Genomic DNA, 19,033 nt, shown 5'->3' on the forward strand with positions numbered 1-19,033 from the left:
AGTGTGAGAGAGAAATCTGATTCTGCAGAAATAAGCTTTCCTGATCTCTCTCAGCGGTCTGACCGCACGGTATTGAGGGAAATCAGTCGGTAGCTTTGAAGATGCTGAGATCAGATGTTTTCCCCCTGTGAAATGAGAAATGTAGAAGTGGTCCTGAAACTGCAAACCAGCGATTACACCGCTGATGTAAAACCCAAACTCTCCATGGATTTATGGACATTTTCTGTATATTTTGTGCACTTCTTCAAATGGGCCACGGGTTCCTGGTCAGCTGTTGGTGTAGTCAATTAGGTTTTAACATTTCATATCATTTTTTATTAACAGAATCCATATTATTAATTGTTTAGGTTGTGTTGATTTATTTTATTTGTCTCATCTATTGACAGTATTTTAATATTTGTTTCACATTCTAATTTCAGTGTCTGAATACTACTGAACATGTAAAGTTCATTGCCCTTTGAAAGGGTGTACTTGCATTAATATGCTATTATATTATAATTATATCAGTGGAATGGTCTTAAAATGACAATGATGTGGTTTGTCATTTTTTTCTGGGACAAAATACCATCCAACAAAATTATTTATAAGGCCTAACTATGTGTACTTTTAACCTCAATGCTATTTAATCCATTTAAATCAATTATGTGAACAATCAAATCATCAGTTGTCTCAACATTTTTTCTGGTAAGACTGAGGTCAACAGTAGATTAAATGGTTTTTTTTCTGATAAAACCATGTACTTAAATGTCATTTTTATCAATACAGTAGTAGATTGTTTACTAACTGGCATCTAACTGCTTTTATTTTGCCAGTAATAAAGGTTCTATCATTCCCAATGCGTCAAATACTGACGCTTTGGGATTGTAGGACGGGTCGGCCGCCATCCCAATGCGTCAGTATTTGACGAGTTGGGACAAGACTCAAAAATCAACTTTTATTTCAAATAGGACCTTTAAGAAGTCAGACTTTGAGCAATGTGATTACAGTTGAGTTTACATTAATTCAAATAGTTAAAGTCACTCTTTCAGACAAATTATTTGAGTGTCTGATTTGTTCTCTTAGTTGGCGAGCAAGTCTGATGAAACAGACAAGAAATACCAGATTTGTCTCATATTTGATATATATTTGATATGAATGTGTTACAAAAACGAAAGGAGTCATTGTTGGTTTAATTCTGAACAGATTTTAAAGGTGCGTTCCATACAGTGTTCATCCAGAGTCCTACATATGAAGGCTCAAGCATATATTTACAGAACATAGAGATTTATACAGTCTTTTTATAGAAAACAAAACTACTAACAAAAATAATCATCTTTTTTATAGCAGCAAAAAAGAAGAAACTAAAAGAGAAATATGTATATTTACATCTTTTTTTTTTTCCAAATAACAAGGCATATTATATATAGTACACTGCGCATATTTGCTTTCCCATTCTTTAAGTATTCTTCTTGATTTAATCTCTGTGAAGATCAAAGTATATAGGCATCTCTCTCCTCCACCATTAACACACAGTTTACTTGAGAAGCAGAGCCACACACACACACGCACGCACACACACACACACACACGCACACACACACACACCGAGTCTGGCCAGGTTGGACTAACTGCATGGCCGCCACGTTGCTGCCACTGAAACAGCATCACCACGTTGCCACATTCATTCAGTGATCGGGACAGTGGAGCCAGCATGGCCGCCACTGAAAAAGTGCAAAGGCCAGACTCGTGTGTGGCTCTGCCTAAAAATTCTAAAGACATTTTCTAGTTGAGTTAAAACACCAGAACAGTAAAGACTATATGACCTCCAGTATTGCAGCCATCGATTCCAGAGTTAAGTGTAAACCAGGTGATTGCAAAGAACAGAGAACCAAAAACGAACACTGAGATGACATTTTTAACACACTCTTTCCTTGTGCATGTGAGCAGCTGCGAGACAACTGCGCGCGCGCACACACACACAAACACACACGATCCAGTCTGTAACATCTCCCGTAATAGCTTTATCGATTCTTTTGGAAACTAAGTGAAAAGTGTGCTTTAAAAATGAGAAAGCTAAAAAAAATAAATATCCACAGTTATTTTTTTATCCTCCTTTTGCAACACACTTCTACTGTTATGTGCAAGTTCTGTGCAACGTCAGACCCCCCCCGCGCCGCCGCCTTGGCGAACATCTCGTCGAACATCTCGTCAAACATCGAAACAAAAAATGATTTCTTTTGAAATCCCTTCACATTCATTGACTTTGTTAAAAAAACAAAACTTTTTAAGTCACAAGATGGAATCAAAGGTAAGAACTCAATCTCCCAGCAGGCCTTGCTGCTGTCTGAACATTCCAGAGTCTGCGGTTAAAAGGCTTGGGACATTAAAAACAAAAGAAATAATTAACCTAAAATCAAAGACTTCCCACTGCACTGGAACAGAAACACTCAAGTTGCACTTCAAGTATTCACGGCCTGGAGTTTCTCGCCTACACTTTTAACAAGGAGTGTCGCTCGGGACGACACACATCTTGTCTGCATGTACAGTATATTGTGTTGAAAAGCAACAAGATGTGTGCTGTCTGACATTTAAAAAAAAAAGTCACATGCTTGTTAAGAGTGTACTGACCCGGACTGAGCACAATGCTTCAGCTTAAAGAGTACATGTTGTTTTTTTGTTTTTTTTACACAAACAAAAAGAAAAAAGACACAAACATCCAGCCATGCATTAGAAAATACATCCCTGACCTATTAGGACAATAAAGAAAACGAGCTTGAGTGATTTGTACAGTCATACTTTGGTGTTCCACACATGCATATTGCTGTTGTCGCATGCAAACCTCCCAAACCCAAAGTTTTTTTTCTTTTTTTAAGCTTCATGTTTGTCCTTAAACTGAAGTTGTGTGTCCATTTTGTTATCCAGGATATTTTATTGCCCTAGTGTTTGCAGAAGCCATTCAAAAATTCTGGCATCTGTACCTCCTCGTTTTTTTATCGCCGTCGCATCCCTGCTTTTTTTGTCGCAGCAGGGTCAACCCAGGAAGCAAAACACACTCTCTCTACTCTGCTGCTCTGGGATTGACTGAATGTACCTGAAATTATGGAAGGAATCTATTTTGTTTTATAAACACTCTGCACCAGCACTTATCCAAGTAAAAAAAATAATAACCACGTCATAAGTGAGTGAATTCTCTTCCAAAGAAAAAACAAAAAAATAGCTTCTCCACTAAATGCTTAAACACACCAAAATAAAAAGTTCTTTCCTCAGTAAATAAAATCACCGCAATTAACATTTCCATTCCTTTCAATTTGCATGTTTCAGCTGATTGAGCTGAAAGGAAAACTGACCCAAATCCACAGACGTTCACAGACAACCGGAACGGTTTTCAGAAAGGTTTTCACCACCCGAAACAACCCTGCTCTGCCCACACGACCCTCACACAGTCCTCCTCCTCATTCTGATTAACAGAGACTGTTATTGCAACCAAAGATCTGATTTGTCAGAAAACAAACAACACAATAAAATCTTAACTCTCTCATTTTGTCTTTCTAACTACATTTTTTTTTTTGTTTTACTTGTCCAGCATTCTCAGCTATTGGAACATTCCAAAGATTAAGATTATTTAATATTATCTGCCTACTTTTAATACTAATATTAATTTATGCAACTTGCATGTATCCCCTCTGTGTAGGTCAGTTTGTCTCAGTACTGTGTATGAATGTTTTTTTAAGGTCAAAGTGAAGCAAAGCTTAACACTCTCACTTCCCCATCCACCATCACGTCGCTGTCGCTTGCCCTGATTAAACAGCAGACGCAGCCAGATTTGCAAAAGCCATTTTGTTAAACTGGAGTTAGGGATGCAAAACTGAGCAGCAGAGGCATGTCTTATAGCATCTCTAGATCATCAGATGATGATGAAGTTCAGGTTGGACGCCAACCCATAGTGTCAATATTTGACAACCTGAAGATAAGACATGATTACCTCTACCTTTTCCAGGAAGGTACATTTTTACTTAAATATTATTCAATATATTTTGGTCAAGGGTAAACTGGGTTTTGGTGGTTAACCTTTATTGCTATCTGGTCAATTACTCTTAATATTTTCTATTTTTTCAGAAAAAGTTAAGCTATTTCTTTTAAGGTGAAAACATGCCTACCATCCTTCTCTCCTCTTCTAAACATCCATTCAATGTACAACACACAGATGTTACGGTCAAGACACCAAGCAGGAGTGTAAATCCTCCACTGAGGCTCAAGTAACACGCGTAAGGTTGATATTATGAGCCACTAATACTAAACACTTGAAGGATTTATTTTTCCTTCACTTACATAATATAAGCCCTGGGAACATGTTGACTAAAACTTTTTCTTCCCATATATCCAGGATCCATTCTAACATTTTTTTGTCTGACGGTTAGTAGTCGAGTTAGTGGATCAACTGGAGCAGAAGAGTCCTGCTGGTGTTTTCGGACAAACAAATCCCACACACCTCAAAGAGGATTCCAAACAAGCTTTTCTAACTGAACACTATTCAACACTCTTTCCACAATGGCTCAGCTAATGTGCAGTTAGTGACGTTGTGCTAACAGCATTTTCTAAAGAAAAATAAGACAGAAAGTAGCGAGAAATCTTTCTTCTCGGCTGTTTGGTTTCTCTCTCTCTCTGCTCCTCTAACATGCAGCATGTAGGTTAGTCTGATTATTCAAAACACAAGCATCATTCTGGGCCCTCAGTAAATCATGAAAATAATATTTGGGATTTTAATGCCCTGTATACTGCACGTATTGCATCTATGCTCTTTCTTTCCTGGAATTTAACTCGATAAATGTATTTTTTTTATAATTCACTCTTGATACACAGGCAGCTTTACACTCATGCTCCTAAATAGTGTCAACTTTGCCCTGGAGTGAAGGCTAAAGCGCTCCTGCCACGTGGAGAAGGGCATAAAACAAAATATATATATCAATTTCGGGACTCAAGATTAATAATTCCCCCCCCCCCTGTAACCAGGCTTCGGGCTCTTAGTTTCAGAAATGCCACTTCCAAAAGTCTCTAGAGTCTTAAAGCTACTGCCATCGAGTGCTGCAGAAGTCCTGCACAGCCACGTGTGTTGGGTTTATTTTGGTGAACACGATGTCTCCGCTGGAGACACACACTCTCGTCCATCAGCTTCAAGAAACGAAGATTCGAACGCGCCGATTCCACAGCGAGGAAGAACAATTTTCAGCATTTTTGAATGATTGCAGCTTCGAGGACTAATGTTCATCAACAACGTTCGTTATTCAGGTGTTCATTCGATTGTGTAGACCACAGATGAAGAGGTGTGTGCGTTTATGTGAGTCCCCTGAAGTTTTCTGTCCAGGCAGCTGCTCAGTAGCACCTCCTAGAGGCCCTGAGAGACAGAGACAACCTCTCTTTTAAACCGTGACGGATGAATTTCTCACTTCTGGAGGACCCTGGCGGATCACTCGAACGTCCATGAGCTAAGTGGAAGGAATTTCGGCAACGGCTGAAACAGAACTGGGACCAGAATGCTTTGTTGTAGGATGAGTTGGTCTGGTTTGACACTGGTCCCATGACAGTTTGAGTTGTTTTCTTAAATTTCAAGTGTCCGTAAACTCGCCAGGATGGTGGCACATCCTTAAGTCTTTTCATTAGCGGTAAAGTCTGCTGACTCATCCGGCCAATCACAGAGCAGACTCATTCTCCGTGTGACAGGATGTGGTGGTGGTGGTGGCCTTGCCCTTCTTGTTGAGTTTCAGGAAGCTGGGTTTCTCCGTTGCCACGGTGACAGCCACATCATTGCTGTTGGGATTTTTCAGCGTTGTCAGGGCCCGTTTCTCCGAAGCTTTGGCAGAGTCCCCCCCCTCCCTGTCGATCATAAATAAAATCATGATTGTTAGCGCGGTATTTTGGGTTTAAAAAGAACAGTTTGACAATTTGGAAAACACACTTATTCCAGGAGCCAAAGGCCAATCAGGTTAACATGGGTTAAAGACAGTCACAAAGCATTCATAACCAATAACTTTTAGAGAAGCTGGTACGTGGATTTTGTTACCTTTGGACACCCAGGCTATTTCCGCCTGTTTCCCGTCTTTATGCTAAGCTAAGCTAACCAGCCGCTGTGTATTTCCTAAAATGTTAATTTTCCTTTGAGGACAGCTAATGTTTAAGGCCAGGTTGGTTTTCTCACCGGCTGTTTGGAGTAGGATAAATAACCAGGAAGCAGGCAGTGAAGAATCCGAGGAGGGAGCCCCCGGAGGCCACCATGGGAATGACACGAACGCTGCCAACAGCTTCCACCACAGCACCCAGAGCCGAGGCCACCAAGATTTGACTGATGTACACCTGCAAAATTACAAATGATAATATTACATGTTTTTTTTTTACACTACCTCAGCGTAACATATGAGACAATACCACAAATATTTTTCTTAATACTGGACGAACACTCACTTGGCAGGATAATATGGCACAGTCAATGCCAAAGCCTCTCCGTGAGTTACCAGGACTGTGTTGGATGTACTGAAGGAGGCAGAGATAGTTTCAGTTTATAAATATCAATGAAAGCATCAGTACATATGAAAAAAATACAGTTTTTGAAATACATTAACACAAAATGTTGCAACAGAAACAGATATATACTCTTTTAAAATGAACTGCAAAGTATGGTGAAGCTGTTTTTATGAACCAAAAGTTTCTTTTTATATCAGCATTTACTGTACCTCTTTAATTTCGTGATACTGTCCCAGCAGAGCATAAGGACAGTAGGAGATACTCATGGAGATGATGCCCATGGTGCTGATCATCACCATAGCAACATACACATTAGGGAAGATTGCCATGACAGCGGTTCCTTTTTGGAGGGAAATAGAGAAAAGTTACTTGTTGGCTGCTCATGTCTATTTTTGCTGTATTTAATCACTGTACTGTGCTTCATACCTATGGAAAATCCAAGCGTTCCCAGGATGTAGATGACCTTAATGCCCAGGTCAAAGTTGTCGAGGTACTTCTGAAGGATGGCTGGAAAAGGTTAAGTGAGTTGATTGGTTAGTCCAGAGTTTCTTGTTGATTTCTTAACGACAGTTAGCATTCCTATGATGTGAGCAAGCGTCCTTCTGTGTTACCTGAGCATGTGGCAGCAGTCATGGCGTATATTACCAGTCCCCAACACCCCATCTGAACTCCTTTGTGATAATTTTCCAACAAAGTGGAGTTGACAGGAGCCTGAGAGAGAGAGAAAAATGTCTTATAGTAATATCAGAATAAGAGGCAAATTCTAAAAGAAAACTTAAATACTCAAGCTGTTTTGGGTTGGGTATTGATTTATATTTTTGGCTGTGTTCTTGTTTTAGTAGTCGTTTTCTGTTACTTTCGATAATATGCATTTTGTAATACAGCAGAACATATGTTTTATATTTGTCTGGTTCTCGTACGGTTGGATCTCCATGGTAGATGACTTGTCCCATGAAGTCAGTGAAGAAGACAGCCTCAGCGATGATGGAGAACCAGGTGAGCAGATGACAGGCACACAGTCGCAGCAGCTCCGGAGGCATCTTCAGCATGGAGAGCCACAGCAGCCGCACGGTGGTCTCAACCTAAAGAGAGGAGACAGGTTCAGACGATATCCGACCAAAAGAGACAAACTTCACATCTTGGAAAGTGAGTTCTTACCTCTCCCTCTTCACTCTCTGTGTCCCCGCTGGAGGAGTTGGTGTTTCCGCTACGGTGTCTGTTTCTCTGCCTGCTCCTCCTCCTGTGCCTGGCCTCCATTTCGTACAGGTCGTTCATGCTGCGAGACGGCTTAATGAGAAAGGCGGCGTTAGCCCGGCGGTAACGGTAGCGGTGGCTCCCAACTCGGCCGTAGTAGGAGAAGGTGCAGGACGGCTGGCGGTAGAACGTGTGACGGTGCCGTGGCTGCCGCAACTGGGCTCCAGTACTGGCAGCTGGAGTAAAGGACAGATTACAGAGCAACATCAAGTGACTGACTAGTATCTTTTTTTTTTTTTAACAAGTACGTCTTTGAGTATTCAGAAAAGTGCTATGTAAGTCCAATGTATTATCATTATTATTATTATTATTACTGAAACCATAAAGAAACTAGGAATAGGGTTAAGACATCTCTCCATTCTTAATATACAGCTTGTTAGCTTAGCTTAGCATACAAACTGAAAACATGGGGAAACATCTGCTTCATTTTATTTTTATTTAATCTAGAATTGCACTTAAAGTAAAGTAAAATGTAAATACCCACCTTTGACCATTCCAGCGCGATGTGCCTGTCCCTTAGAGCTCAGTATGTTAGTGCCATCTCTATTAGCATCACCGTCTAACAGCCGCCCGTTCAGTGTCCGCTGCTCATTGAGCTGGTTGTTCAGCAGTGCCTCCTGACCGTCGTCATTCTCCATTTCCTGTAAGAAAGCTGAGAGGCGGGAAATCCTGGGGTTGAGAGCGTGTGTCATATGGTTGTTGGATTGGAGGCGGAGCAGGTCCTGACTTCCTGCGCTGCTGCTGCGCCTGATGTTGCCGAACCGGGGGGGTGGAGTGTTGCGACTGGGGTTGAAGAAGGAGCTCGTGGGAGGCGAGCCATGATAGGGTGAGAGGCGGTCAGCGAAGATGGACGGCTCCAGGTGGCACAGGAAAAACGCATCGTGCTCCAGGTGGTCGAGAGTGGCGTCTGCCATGGCGAGAACACTGTCACTTTTACCTGAAGACAGAGCAAGGGCTGATTAGATTTACATGTGACAAATTCAGACAAACTAGTGAACAAGTCATACAGTCACTGTATGAAACATGGTTGAGAACTACTGTTCTAGTTCTAGTTCATCTATGATACCACAAATGTGTCTCTTTTAAGGAAAAGGTACCATCCAAAACACACTCTAACGTGTAACGAACTGAACTGAAGTGGACTGCTTGATGGAAACAAGGCTACAGACACAAGATAGGACTTTATGTTTTTGTGTAAGTAGGAAGGACAATATTTGTATAAATTGCCCTCAAACGATCATTTCTTCCTTCATGTAATTAAAATTCAGAAAAAGAAGCAACCGTCTATGAACATACTTCTCACAAGTTCCACCTCTATGAAGTCCATATCCCCACGCTCTGACTGGTCGTCTCCATAGGGGTCATAGAGGTCGTAGGTGTCCATAGTTTCATCCTCTCCAATCAACTCCAGCTTGGGGGCAAGAAGTCCAGTCCTGCCATTGGCTGATGGTTGCTGGTGGCGATCTGGACTCTCCTAGTTAGAGGACAATGAGAGGAGTGAGTTTTTGTAACCTCATGGAAACTGAAGTCTTAAACATACACACATGCTGTACCTGGTCCAGCCTGTCATGCTGGGGTGAGTACTGCTGCTCCTCTATGCTGAAGAGATGTAACACCACAGAGGCTGAGAAGAGGATGGCAGCAAAGAAGAACAGGATCTGCTCCTGGGACCTGAAGATTTTTCCAAGGAAGGTGTGGGTCCAATCTAAACCTCCGAGAGCATAGCCAACCGCACCACCAAGACCTGCACACATGGACAGAGGGACAAGTTTAGACTTGGAAAAGGGACATCAGCAGAAAATTATTGTGTCTGATCTAATTTTCTTTCTTTGTGCTAATTTATGTTAAATTAACATACTACATTAAAATACTATCTGTGTGTCAGATGTCAGTGATACCTGCTGAGGCGGCGTGGATGTTGAGCGCCATGTCTTGTTCTTCCGTGTCTGCCACATCTAGCAGGTACGCTCTGATTGGTCCCTCCGTTGCGTCTGCACAAAAGTCCAACACCACCACCCCCAGCACCGTAAGAACAATTCCTATTGGTTGTCTCCCCTGCTCATCGCCCAAAGACAAACCTAACGGAGAAAGACATGAAAGGACAAAGAGTTGGTATTGTGCAACAAACAAGCTGAAAGCTGAAAACAGAAAGAAATGAGGATAAAATCAGTCAGACCACATGACTCATGAATAAATAAAGTGAAATATCACTTAGATTTGACACAACTGTTTTAAATGTTTATATATAATCAATGACAGATGTAAGCATGTGAATTGTCCATTTTTATAATAGACGTCTTCTGTATGTTCAACATAGACTTTGATTTGAATTTTGAATATTTTTTGCACAGTGGGTTAAGAGAAAAAAACTGAGAAAATATGGTTTAATATGGGTTAACCAGTTGTTTTAGACGTTGTAGGGACCAAATTAAATCATTTCTAATATACATGTATCTGTTTTGGATGCTATGATGGTAAAAAAAGGCCAATAATTATCAACAGAAGGGCATAAAAAGTTCAAATAAGAGTGCATGTACAAAAATAATTCAGTTTAAAAACAATTTAATTATTATCACAGATTAATAATTCTGTAATCACGTTTTACATCCACACACAAACATCTGGAATTGTTCCGCTGATGTAACCCAGGTCAGAGCTGCACATGTGATCAATGACCGATAAGTGAGTAATAACAGCTGCGCGACACAAACACAAAGACATACACAAATGGGTCACTGCGCATTACCCATACTGCTTTGCAGTATGTGTGCGACCTTGTGTGTCTCATTACATTTTTGACCCGGCTGTCCCCTCAAGCTGCTCAGTGTGTGTTTGTGTCTGACGGCCTGAGAGAAATGGTATGAATGGATGGAAACAACACAGAGTGACATGGGAAAGCTTTAGTAACCTGTATGTGTGTGTGTGAGAGAGAGAGAGCCAGTGTGTGTGTGTGTGTGTGTGTGAGAGAGAGAGAGAGAGAGAGAGAGAGAGAGCGATATCACGGGCAGTGTGACGCAGCATGACTTTACAAACTGATATCCATTAACATCGGGAAACAAATGTTCATAGAAGGAACAGCAGATTGTGTCTGCGTGTGTGTGTGTGTGTGTGGGACAATGGAGCCGTACTACTCACTGGCTGGGCAGGCAGACAGGAAGTGAATTGTGATTGGTGGAAAGGGGGAAGCAAACAGGAAGCATTTCCCTGTGAACTGCCTGCTCCTGTGTTCCCATGTCAACACACACACACATACACGTACATACAGGTTACTACAGTGTTCCCATGTCACCCTGCACTGTTCACACACATTCATATATATATACAACTATGGAAACACACTTTCTCTCTTTAATTATCTCATGTCTCTCACACAGAAACAGGTCATGGTCATTCCCATGTCAACCCCGCTGGCAAGGTGGTCACACACACGTACATGGACACAGGCACGCACACACACACCCTAATGCCCTAAAACGACCTGAGTGCCAATCTCCCTGCAGAAGAATGGAGGTAGAACAAAACAGAATTGAATAGAAGTGACCAGAATCTGCTGACTGTGAACAGTTCACACAGCTCTCCTTCACACTATTTATAACTCCTTTAACAATTCATTTCACTCGTTCTATTTAAAAGTCCAGACCACTATTGTTTTACGGTACATTTTTCACCCATTTGGTCCGCATTTAAATATGAACGTTTGACACTCAGTGACACTCAGTGTCAAATGTTCCACCCAATCAGTGATTTCTTTAGACTGAAACCAAGGGCCCACACACACAAAACCAATAGCAAGGCGCTAGCAGCAACAAAAGTTGACTGCTGCGTCGCCTCATATCGCCTGTGGCTCAACAAAAAAGCTGCACTTCAACACATCGCAAAGACTACAACCGTCAGCCGACTAGCTCCTACATTCTCTCCATACGAACAGGTGGCTGTAGTCTGCATCATCATCATCATTCAAAAAGGGACCAGAAGTCAAAAGTCAGAAGGTGAAAAATGAGGATAATCCAGCCTAAATGTGGCAAATCATGGTTAATCGATGCATCCTTGCATCAGGCAGCCCTTGTTCTCAACTGTGGAACTAATGTATTCCTGTGCATAAGCCACAGAACAGAAAGAAATTAAACTTTTCTGGAAATTTTGAAAATGGTACATGCTTGTGTTTTACTGGGCCTTGAAAATATGTGTGTGAGGTCCAGATATATCTGCTTACTGCAGCACATTTCAGCTTAAATGTCTGTCTGTCACCATCAGTATATTCAACAATACGCTGTCAGCCTTTCGTATGTTTATATTTATATAGGAACATGTGGTTAATGATTTTACAACTGGGGCTACACTGATAGTTATCCCAGAAATCAATATCTGTGTGGCACAAATTGACTGATCAATTTGTTTGATTGGAGAGGAGGAATTTGTCCTTGGATTGACATCTGTATGATGTAATACACTGAGGGTCAGACTCGCTAGCTTTCATCACAATGACGCCCCACTGATTCTAGAAAGGAAGCTGTCCTGTTCTTTTATTTCCTCTGTGGAACAAGTGCACGCTGGGTAAAACCAAAGTGTATCTTAGTGCATTTTCAGAGTCTGGGGTTCAATTCCCAGTGAGGCAATGTAGTCTCCGGTGGATTAGATAATAGTGTTCAAGCAGATGGCACAAAGTAAACTTCGGTATTTTTAGGCCAAAATGTAAAAGCATGTTTTTAGACATACGTCACAGTGACAGATCCTAAATTTGTATTTTCAATTAAAGCTGCAAATCAGAGACCTTTTGTTGCTTTATATTTCTGTTATGTCTGTAGCTATAGCGGAGATGTATAAAGAGAAGAAAATGTGTTTGTGGACCTCAAATATTTGTGGCTGTGTCATATTTGCGGTGTACAAACAAAAATGCAAATATTTGTTGAATTGTTTCCAAAACAAATACTTGAAGATTTGCACAAGTTAGTAAAGCAAGCGTACAGTAAATAAAGTGGAGCTGAGATGCTGCACTTTCTAGAACAATAAACACAGAGAAAAAGCATCAATCAACAAAAAAAAAACTGACAACAAAGGAAGGAAACATCCACCTGGCTGTTGACTGAATAGTGCAAACTCACCCAACAACGATCCATTCAGAAACAGCGCCACTCCGATCAGTGTTCCGATACAGAGAGCCAGGATGAACGGCCTCCTCCTGCCCCATCGCAGAGTGCAGCGGTCGCTGGCCGAGCCGATCAGAGGAGTGAACATGAGGCCGAGGACCGGACTGAGGAACCATGTCAGACTGTAATACTGCTCCGGAAGACCTGCACACACACACAGAAAGACATAGTGTATGAGTTATACTGTAGGTGTAGACAGGTCAAGAGAATGGATTCACCAATAACGACTGACACTTGACCATGAAGTTTTTCTGTCATCCACCAGGGGGTGCAAGTAACATCCTTATTGTAGAAGTGTAGAAGACTTTTTATTCGATTTTTATTTGAATGGTTTTATTTAAACTGAACATTTTTCAATTTGAATCAGCCTTTAAGGCAAAAATAAGGGTATGCATTTGATTCATGCATCTGCAAATCTGCAACCAAGTGACTTTAGTTTACAAAACATGATAATTACTTAATCAACTAATGTATTTCATTGTTTATTGCACAATACATTTCTTGCATCAGATAAAGCTTCAATCTCTAATCCCTGTGCGCCGGCCACCAGTGATTTGCAGGTTGACATAGTAAAAGATAAGAAAACAAACACATCAGAGTCGAACTTCATTATAATCACGCTCTGGTTAATAAAATGAAATTGGCTGCAAAAAGTTTACATAAGTACTTTAACTACATTAATAAACATAAACATAACATAACAGGATTTATAATATGATAAAACTGCAACATTTTCTGTTAATTGCTATGTATTAGTATTTTTCAGTTTCATTAAATACCCTGAAAAATATTGATAATAATGTTGGATATGAGGGGGGAAAATTTACAGAACATATTTAGATATTTTATTAAAAGGTTAGTGTGCTGTGTGATAAGCACAACAGTTGTGTTGCAGTTTATTTTACTTCTGCTGTGTGGGCACCACAGCAGTGGAGAGAGTAAAAACAGCTAGAACTGGTGTATCAATACTGAAAAAAATTAGTACTGAAACCTTTCAAATGTAAAGATATATCAATATTTCAGGAGTTGACAACTCTACTACACATGACAACAGTGTAGTTGGAGTCACAGGTGAAGTATACAGCAACACAAATGAACTGTTTTGTTTGTGTTGCCACCTCAGTTACCTACGAGTTGACCTGAGGCTGACGTTTCCAACACTGCCTGTTAAAGCCTACACAAAGGTAAAGAAGAGAAAGCCACAGAGTGTTTATCTCTGTGTGAACATTCAGCCTGGATTATCACACAAAGGCTTGCAACATCAACTCCTGCGTGCTGGTTAATGCAGAGCAAATGGGCAGGAGCGATCACGTTTCTTGGGCTTTTCGTCATTTTCCTTTAAGTAGACTTCCTGAATGAAAGAAAAGAACTTCTCTTTGTCTCTCCTGATGCCACTCTTTTGTTGCATTTGTTGAGTATTTCAAATTTAAAAGAAAATCCACGGAGTGAATTACTTGGACTGTAACCTATAATACACTGTTACGTACACGTGAGAGGACATTCTCTATTATATTAATTTTCCATCGCCGGAAAGCAGGTGAGGATTACAGACACACACATACGTTGAATGACAGTGTCTCAATTAGGAATCAGTGGAAATAACTTTAGCACCTTAAGCTTTAAACAGACACACGCAGGATGCAGCAACTTAATGGAAACACATACTGTACACTGTTCGGTACACAAGCTTTCAAAAGCTTTGAATAATATCCGACAACACCTTCTAAACATATCATACGAACCTTTCACCAACAAAACCCGTTTCTAATTAACTCAGTCACTAAATATAGGACAGGATACACACCCTTAAAGCACACGGGAACAATCACCTTAGGCGTCAGCTCACCGTTCACACGCAAATCAGAGAATTTGACCTGACTTTGACAAACTGACAGAAGGGAGGATGATTTATGATTTCTGACTAAATAAGACACATTTCTGACATCATTTGCCTTTAAGGGATCTAATATTATTGTAATTAAATCCTCTGTTTTTAACATTTGATGAACTTCACTCAATCACTTCTAATGCCCAGTTTCACACAGACAACAATAAACACATGACAGCAGTGCACTGGATTTGATCCCTGAAATGTGTTAAATATTTACTGTAAGAAAATCAGCTTGTTTGTTTAAAAACAAATTGCCTGTCTTTTCTTTGTGCAAAATGAATGAGTTTGTTTTACATCCGACACGCTCCATGCGTTCAGTCAAAAATGAAACGTGAGAACGTCAGCATGGGTGTGATTATATAGTCACAACCATGCCAATGGTCAGGTTATCTTTCAAACAAACAAAACATTTTTCTGGAGCTTCACAGCAAAACAGCATTGCAGCATTCTCCTAAACAACTGAAGTAGCTGGGGACTTTACTTTAAAATGTAAAAAAAACAAACACAAAATGGCTCTATACAGCTCATCCAGCGTAAGCAGCAGTCTCCAGAAGCCCCTAGATCCCAAATTAATTTGAAAAGATGTTATCTACACCCATGACGTGCGGTCGAGCTTGTGCAGCCACTTCAGACAGGGTGTCTTCTAAGGCTTTTAGTTTTGCAGCTGCAGTGAAGATTTCATCTTAGAAAAAAGGTGTAAATAAATGTCCTTTATAAATAATTTGGGATCTTGGGGCTTCTGTAGACTTGGTTTACACCATTTTAGGTTTTTATTTCAACTGTTTATTTAACATTTTAAAACACGAGAACGCTGCAACGCTGTTTTGCTGTGAAGCTCCAGAAATATTTTGTGGACTACGATGCATCACCTGACGATGCATCACCATGAGTGAGCAGATAAAGATTGAATTTCATTTTTAGGTGAATTTATCCTTCAATCATAACTCACAGGTCACAGGGAAACTACGAGTTCAGTTGGATGATGTCAACAAGTTCAATGACTTCATTTAATTTCCCATCTAGCTTAACAATATCAGTAAACTAACTTCCATGATCGCTTTCTTATTTCTCTCACCAGGAAGAGTTGACCGGGATCAGATGTATCGGGTAAAAATCCTACAAGCATAAGTCTTCACTCAGCTCATTAAACCTTCAACTAAACAACTTTGATTTGTAAAGAACACCACAGAGACCATTATAATCATCCTGTCCTAAAGAGTATTTTAAAACCCACAAGATGACTAAAGGCTACTAATTTGCTGTCATATTGTTTCATATTGTTTTAAACTCATAAAACATTCACACACTAAAAAATATGGAGTTTCTATTGTTACACAAGAGCATAACCCTCACAGCGTGTTTACACTTAAATAATATTATATCAAATAATAAAATCAATCATCACATAATGAAATCAGTTTCCCTGAGTCATGACAAAAGACTACGCCCTTGGATAGAGAACCATGATTTCATTGAGCTGCTGAGAGGAAGAAGATGAAGAGGAGGAGGAGGCAGACAGTCTTTTAGCTAAGTGAAGTCAGCTGAATGCAATAATTAAATCAGAACTTTATCATCGTCTCACTGTCAAACTGTCGCGTAATGCGGCTCACTTAGAAAGAAGACAAATATATTAAGTGCCATTTGGCCGCCACACTATCCCTCCCATATATAGAGACAAGCGAGAGATAGACAGTGAAAACATCCATCTGTCCTAATCTTGATAATGTCTCTGCCAGCCTAAGTTGGCTCAGATAATGATCAATAGCTCTGCATAAAGTTTGGTACATAGACTTTTGAACTTTAAGTCAGCAGCAAGGGAGTCTGTATCGGACAACTCTATAATGAATTTTCCATTTGGTTTTTTTGTTCTTTTATTTGACAGGTACAAAGCACAATGCATTTATCATCTAATTTGGGCAGAGGTCACCCGGTTGAGGCCATAAGAGATAAATCAACTGTCCGAAACACTTTCTGTCAGCAAAAAGCGATATATTCAGATCGTACTGTAACTTTATTTTTTAAAACATTTGTTTTATTAAAACTTAAGCAGTGGTTAAAGTTCCCTCTCTTTCCCAGAGCCAGGAATTCATTAAAAAAACAAGCTAACCCACAGTTGCATCAAACTGTATTTTTTGCTTTTGTGATCGAGAAGCAGCATTAGTGCAACTTCCCATAAAATATCCCTCTAAGAGATTTAAAAATTAAAGCCATAATCCTCTCTCAATTTTTGAATGAATCTACATTAGTGAGAAGGAGGAAGGCAGAAAGTTGAGCTGTGGAGTTGCTGCAGATCAATATGAGGAAGAGGCTGCTGATATTTCACTCCTCAGTGAACAAAAGGGATGGAGAAATAGAAGACAGCCGGAAAGAGAGAGCGTTTCAATGGCAGCTAATTTGATTGAGAGAACATAAGGCTCTTTTAAATGTAAAATGCACTTTAATGTTTCTCACACAGACCTCTTTAATGAGAAGAACATCAATAACAGAGTGCCACGGTGTCTAATATGTCCCCGCCTCCAGCGCAGATCCATTAAGAGACCATTCAGTTTCTGAGGTGTGACTCAGACTGTACCTGCTGACTGAGGCTATACATCCACTGTGAGGGTCTGACTGCTTCTTGGCCGACAGAGCAGGAGACATAAAGCTCATTTGGTTGGTAAATTCAGGAAAAATCTTGCATGACTCATCACAGTCAGTGTCCTTGAGTATGGTGTGGATGGAGCTTTTGTCAGCATTTAACATTTTCTGGAGGTTTGGGGAGGAGTTGTTTGTCTGCAAAAATTCTTGTGTCATGTGAAACCTCCCTGCTGCAATCATGGTAATTTTCATGGTTTTCGCCACACTTGGTGAGTCACATGTTTCTCTATGTCAGGAGTTATGGTGTGTAGACCTCAGCCATAGAGTCAACAACATCATATGTATGTTTTTACATGTTACTATACTGTTACCTTCCAGATTGAGATACGTATTTCCTCAGTTAAGCTAGCTGGCTAACTTCAAGCTTCTGAACACAGCTAAGTTACATGACATGTTGTGCAGGGACGAAGACCCTTTTAAACCCGGCACTGAGATGTATGTTGGTGGTGACTGGAGATAGTTGTATCGGCTGGGTGACATCAGTGGATCAGAGCAAGAGTGGGAAATAGTGGTGACTATTCTGAGAGGACGCACTACCTCAAATTCGAAAACATGCTTCAAAATGTTTCCCTAACTAAATCCTCTTTTCAAACCCTCAGTGGATAAACTCAAAAACATCCAAAAATGCTCAAAAACAACCTTGGTTTTCCTTGTTCCTGACATCCTTGAGATCAAAGTTTTTACCCAGACAGAGATTAAAAAAAAGAAAAAAGAAAGACAACTGTTAAGAAGACTTGCGGTAACATACAGCAACCCCACCTCTCTCAAGTTTAGGGCCGCATGTAAACAAGCATGTCAAGAGCCAGTCAGCTCCTTTGAGTGGTGAACTGGTGTTTACTTTGTCTGCTCTCCAGAGAATTTAATGGAGTGAACTGGCAGGGTGCAAAAAAACTGTTTTTCTGGCTATAAAAGAAGTTATGAGCATCAATTTGTGCCTTCACACCAAGAGTAAACATGTACAGCCCTCTGGTAACTTTGAAGCCTATTTTGGTGTTTCCTACCCAATGCACCACAGAGATTACAAACTCTACAACCCGTGCTGTTGAATAACAGAGATCCCAAAGACTGACTATATTTAGGCGCTCTCGTCTCAACTACAAAATACCGTTTGACATCACCTCGTTCCTGTCGACCTGTACAACTGTCGACCTCTTTTATTTCTCTTGAGTGGCCCATAAACAGGGGCTTGACCCCTCTCGCCGTGGTGACCAGGTCTTGGGAACCCTGTCACCACGGAGACTCCATCACCTCTGCTTCCTGGCTCCTAATATGGCCGTGTCATTCACACAGGGCTTCCTGTTGTGGAGTTTTCTTCAAACTAAGGAAAGCTTTGTTTCTACTCTTTTCTTTTCGCACACACACAAACATACAAAGCCTCCACATAAACATACCTGCAATAACAACACACACATGTAGCCGACAGAGACACACACACACACACACACACACACACACACACACACACAATACCTGTTAAAACTCAAACAGTGGCACAGCCATAAAGCAGGCGACAAGGCAGCAGATAGGAATCTGTCTGTCTGTAGGTTTGTCAACATCAAAACAGGAAAACAGTTCCTTGTAAACAGTTCCCTCACACACACACACACAC

At 40.5% G+C, this 19,033-nt stretch overlaps 1 protein-coding gene across 1 annotated transcript in view; it reads right to left on the reverse strand.

Moving 5' to 3' along the window:
- Nucleotides 1–1,303: 1,303 nt before the first annotated feature.
- The window catches only part of slc45a4a (solute carrier family 45 member 4a), a 32,012-nt gene continuing 14,282 nt past the window's right edge, over nt 1,304–19,033 (reverse strand). Inside the window, exons 2-14 of the mRNA XM_073462822.1 lie at nt 12,852–13,040; nt 9,648–9,827; nt 9,303–9,493; nt 9,046–9,223; nt 8,234–8,686; nt 7,654–7,925; nt 7,416–7,577; nt 7,107–7,206; nt 6,922–7,002; nt 6,705–6,835; nt 6,436–6,504; nt 6,173–6,327; nt 1,304–5,850 (exon numbers count right to left, since the gene is read on the reverse strand). Coding sequence (XP_073318923.1) covers nt 5,667–5,850; nt 6,173–6,327; nt 6,436–6,504; nt 6,705–6,835; nt 6,922–7,002; nt 7,107–7,206; nt 7,416–7,577; nt 7,654–7,925; nt 8,234–8,686; nt 9,046–9,223; nt 9,303–9,493; nt 9,648–9,827; nt 12,852–13,040 — 2,345 coding nt within the window. The 3' untranslated portion in view covers nt 1,304–5,666. The remainder of the gene's footprint in view (nt 5,851–6,172; nt 6,328–6,435; nt 6,505–6,704; nt 6,836–6,921; nt 7,003–7,106; nt 7,207–7,415; nt 7,578–7,653; nt 7,926–8,233; nt 8,687–9,045; nt 9,224–9,302; nt 9,494–9,647; nt 9,828–12,851; nt 13,041–19,033) is intronic.

The sequence above is a fragment of the Pagrus major genome, chromosome 3, assembly GCF_040436345.1.
Source record: "Pagrus major chromosome 3, Pma_NU_1.0".
Lineage (NCBI taxonomy): Eukaryota > Metazoa > Chordata > Actinopteri > Spariformes > Sparidae > Pagrus > Pagrus major.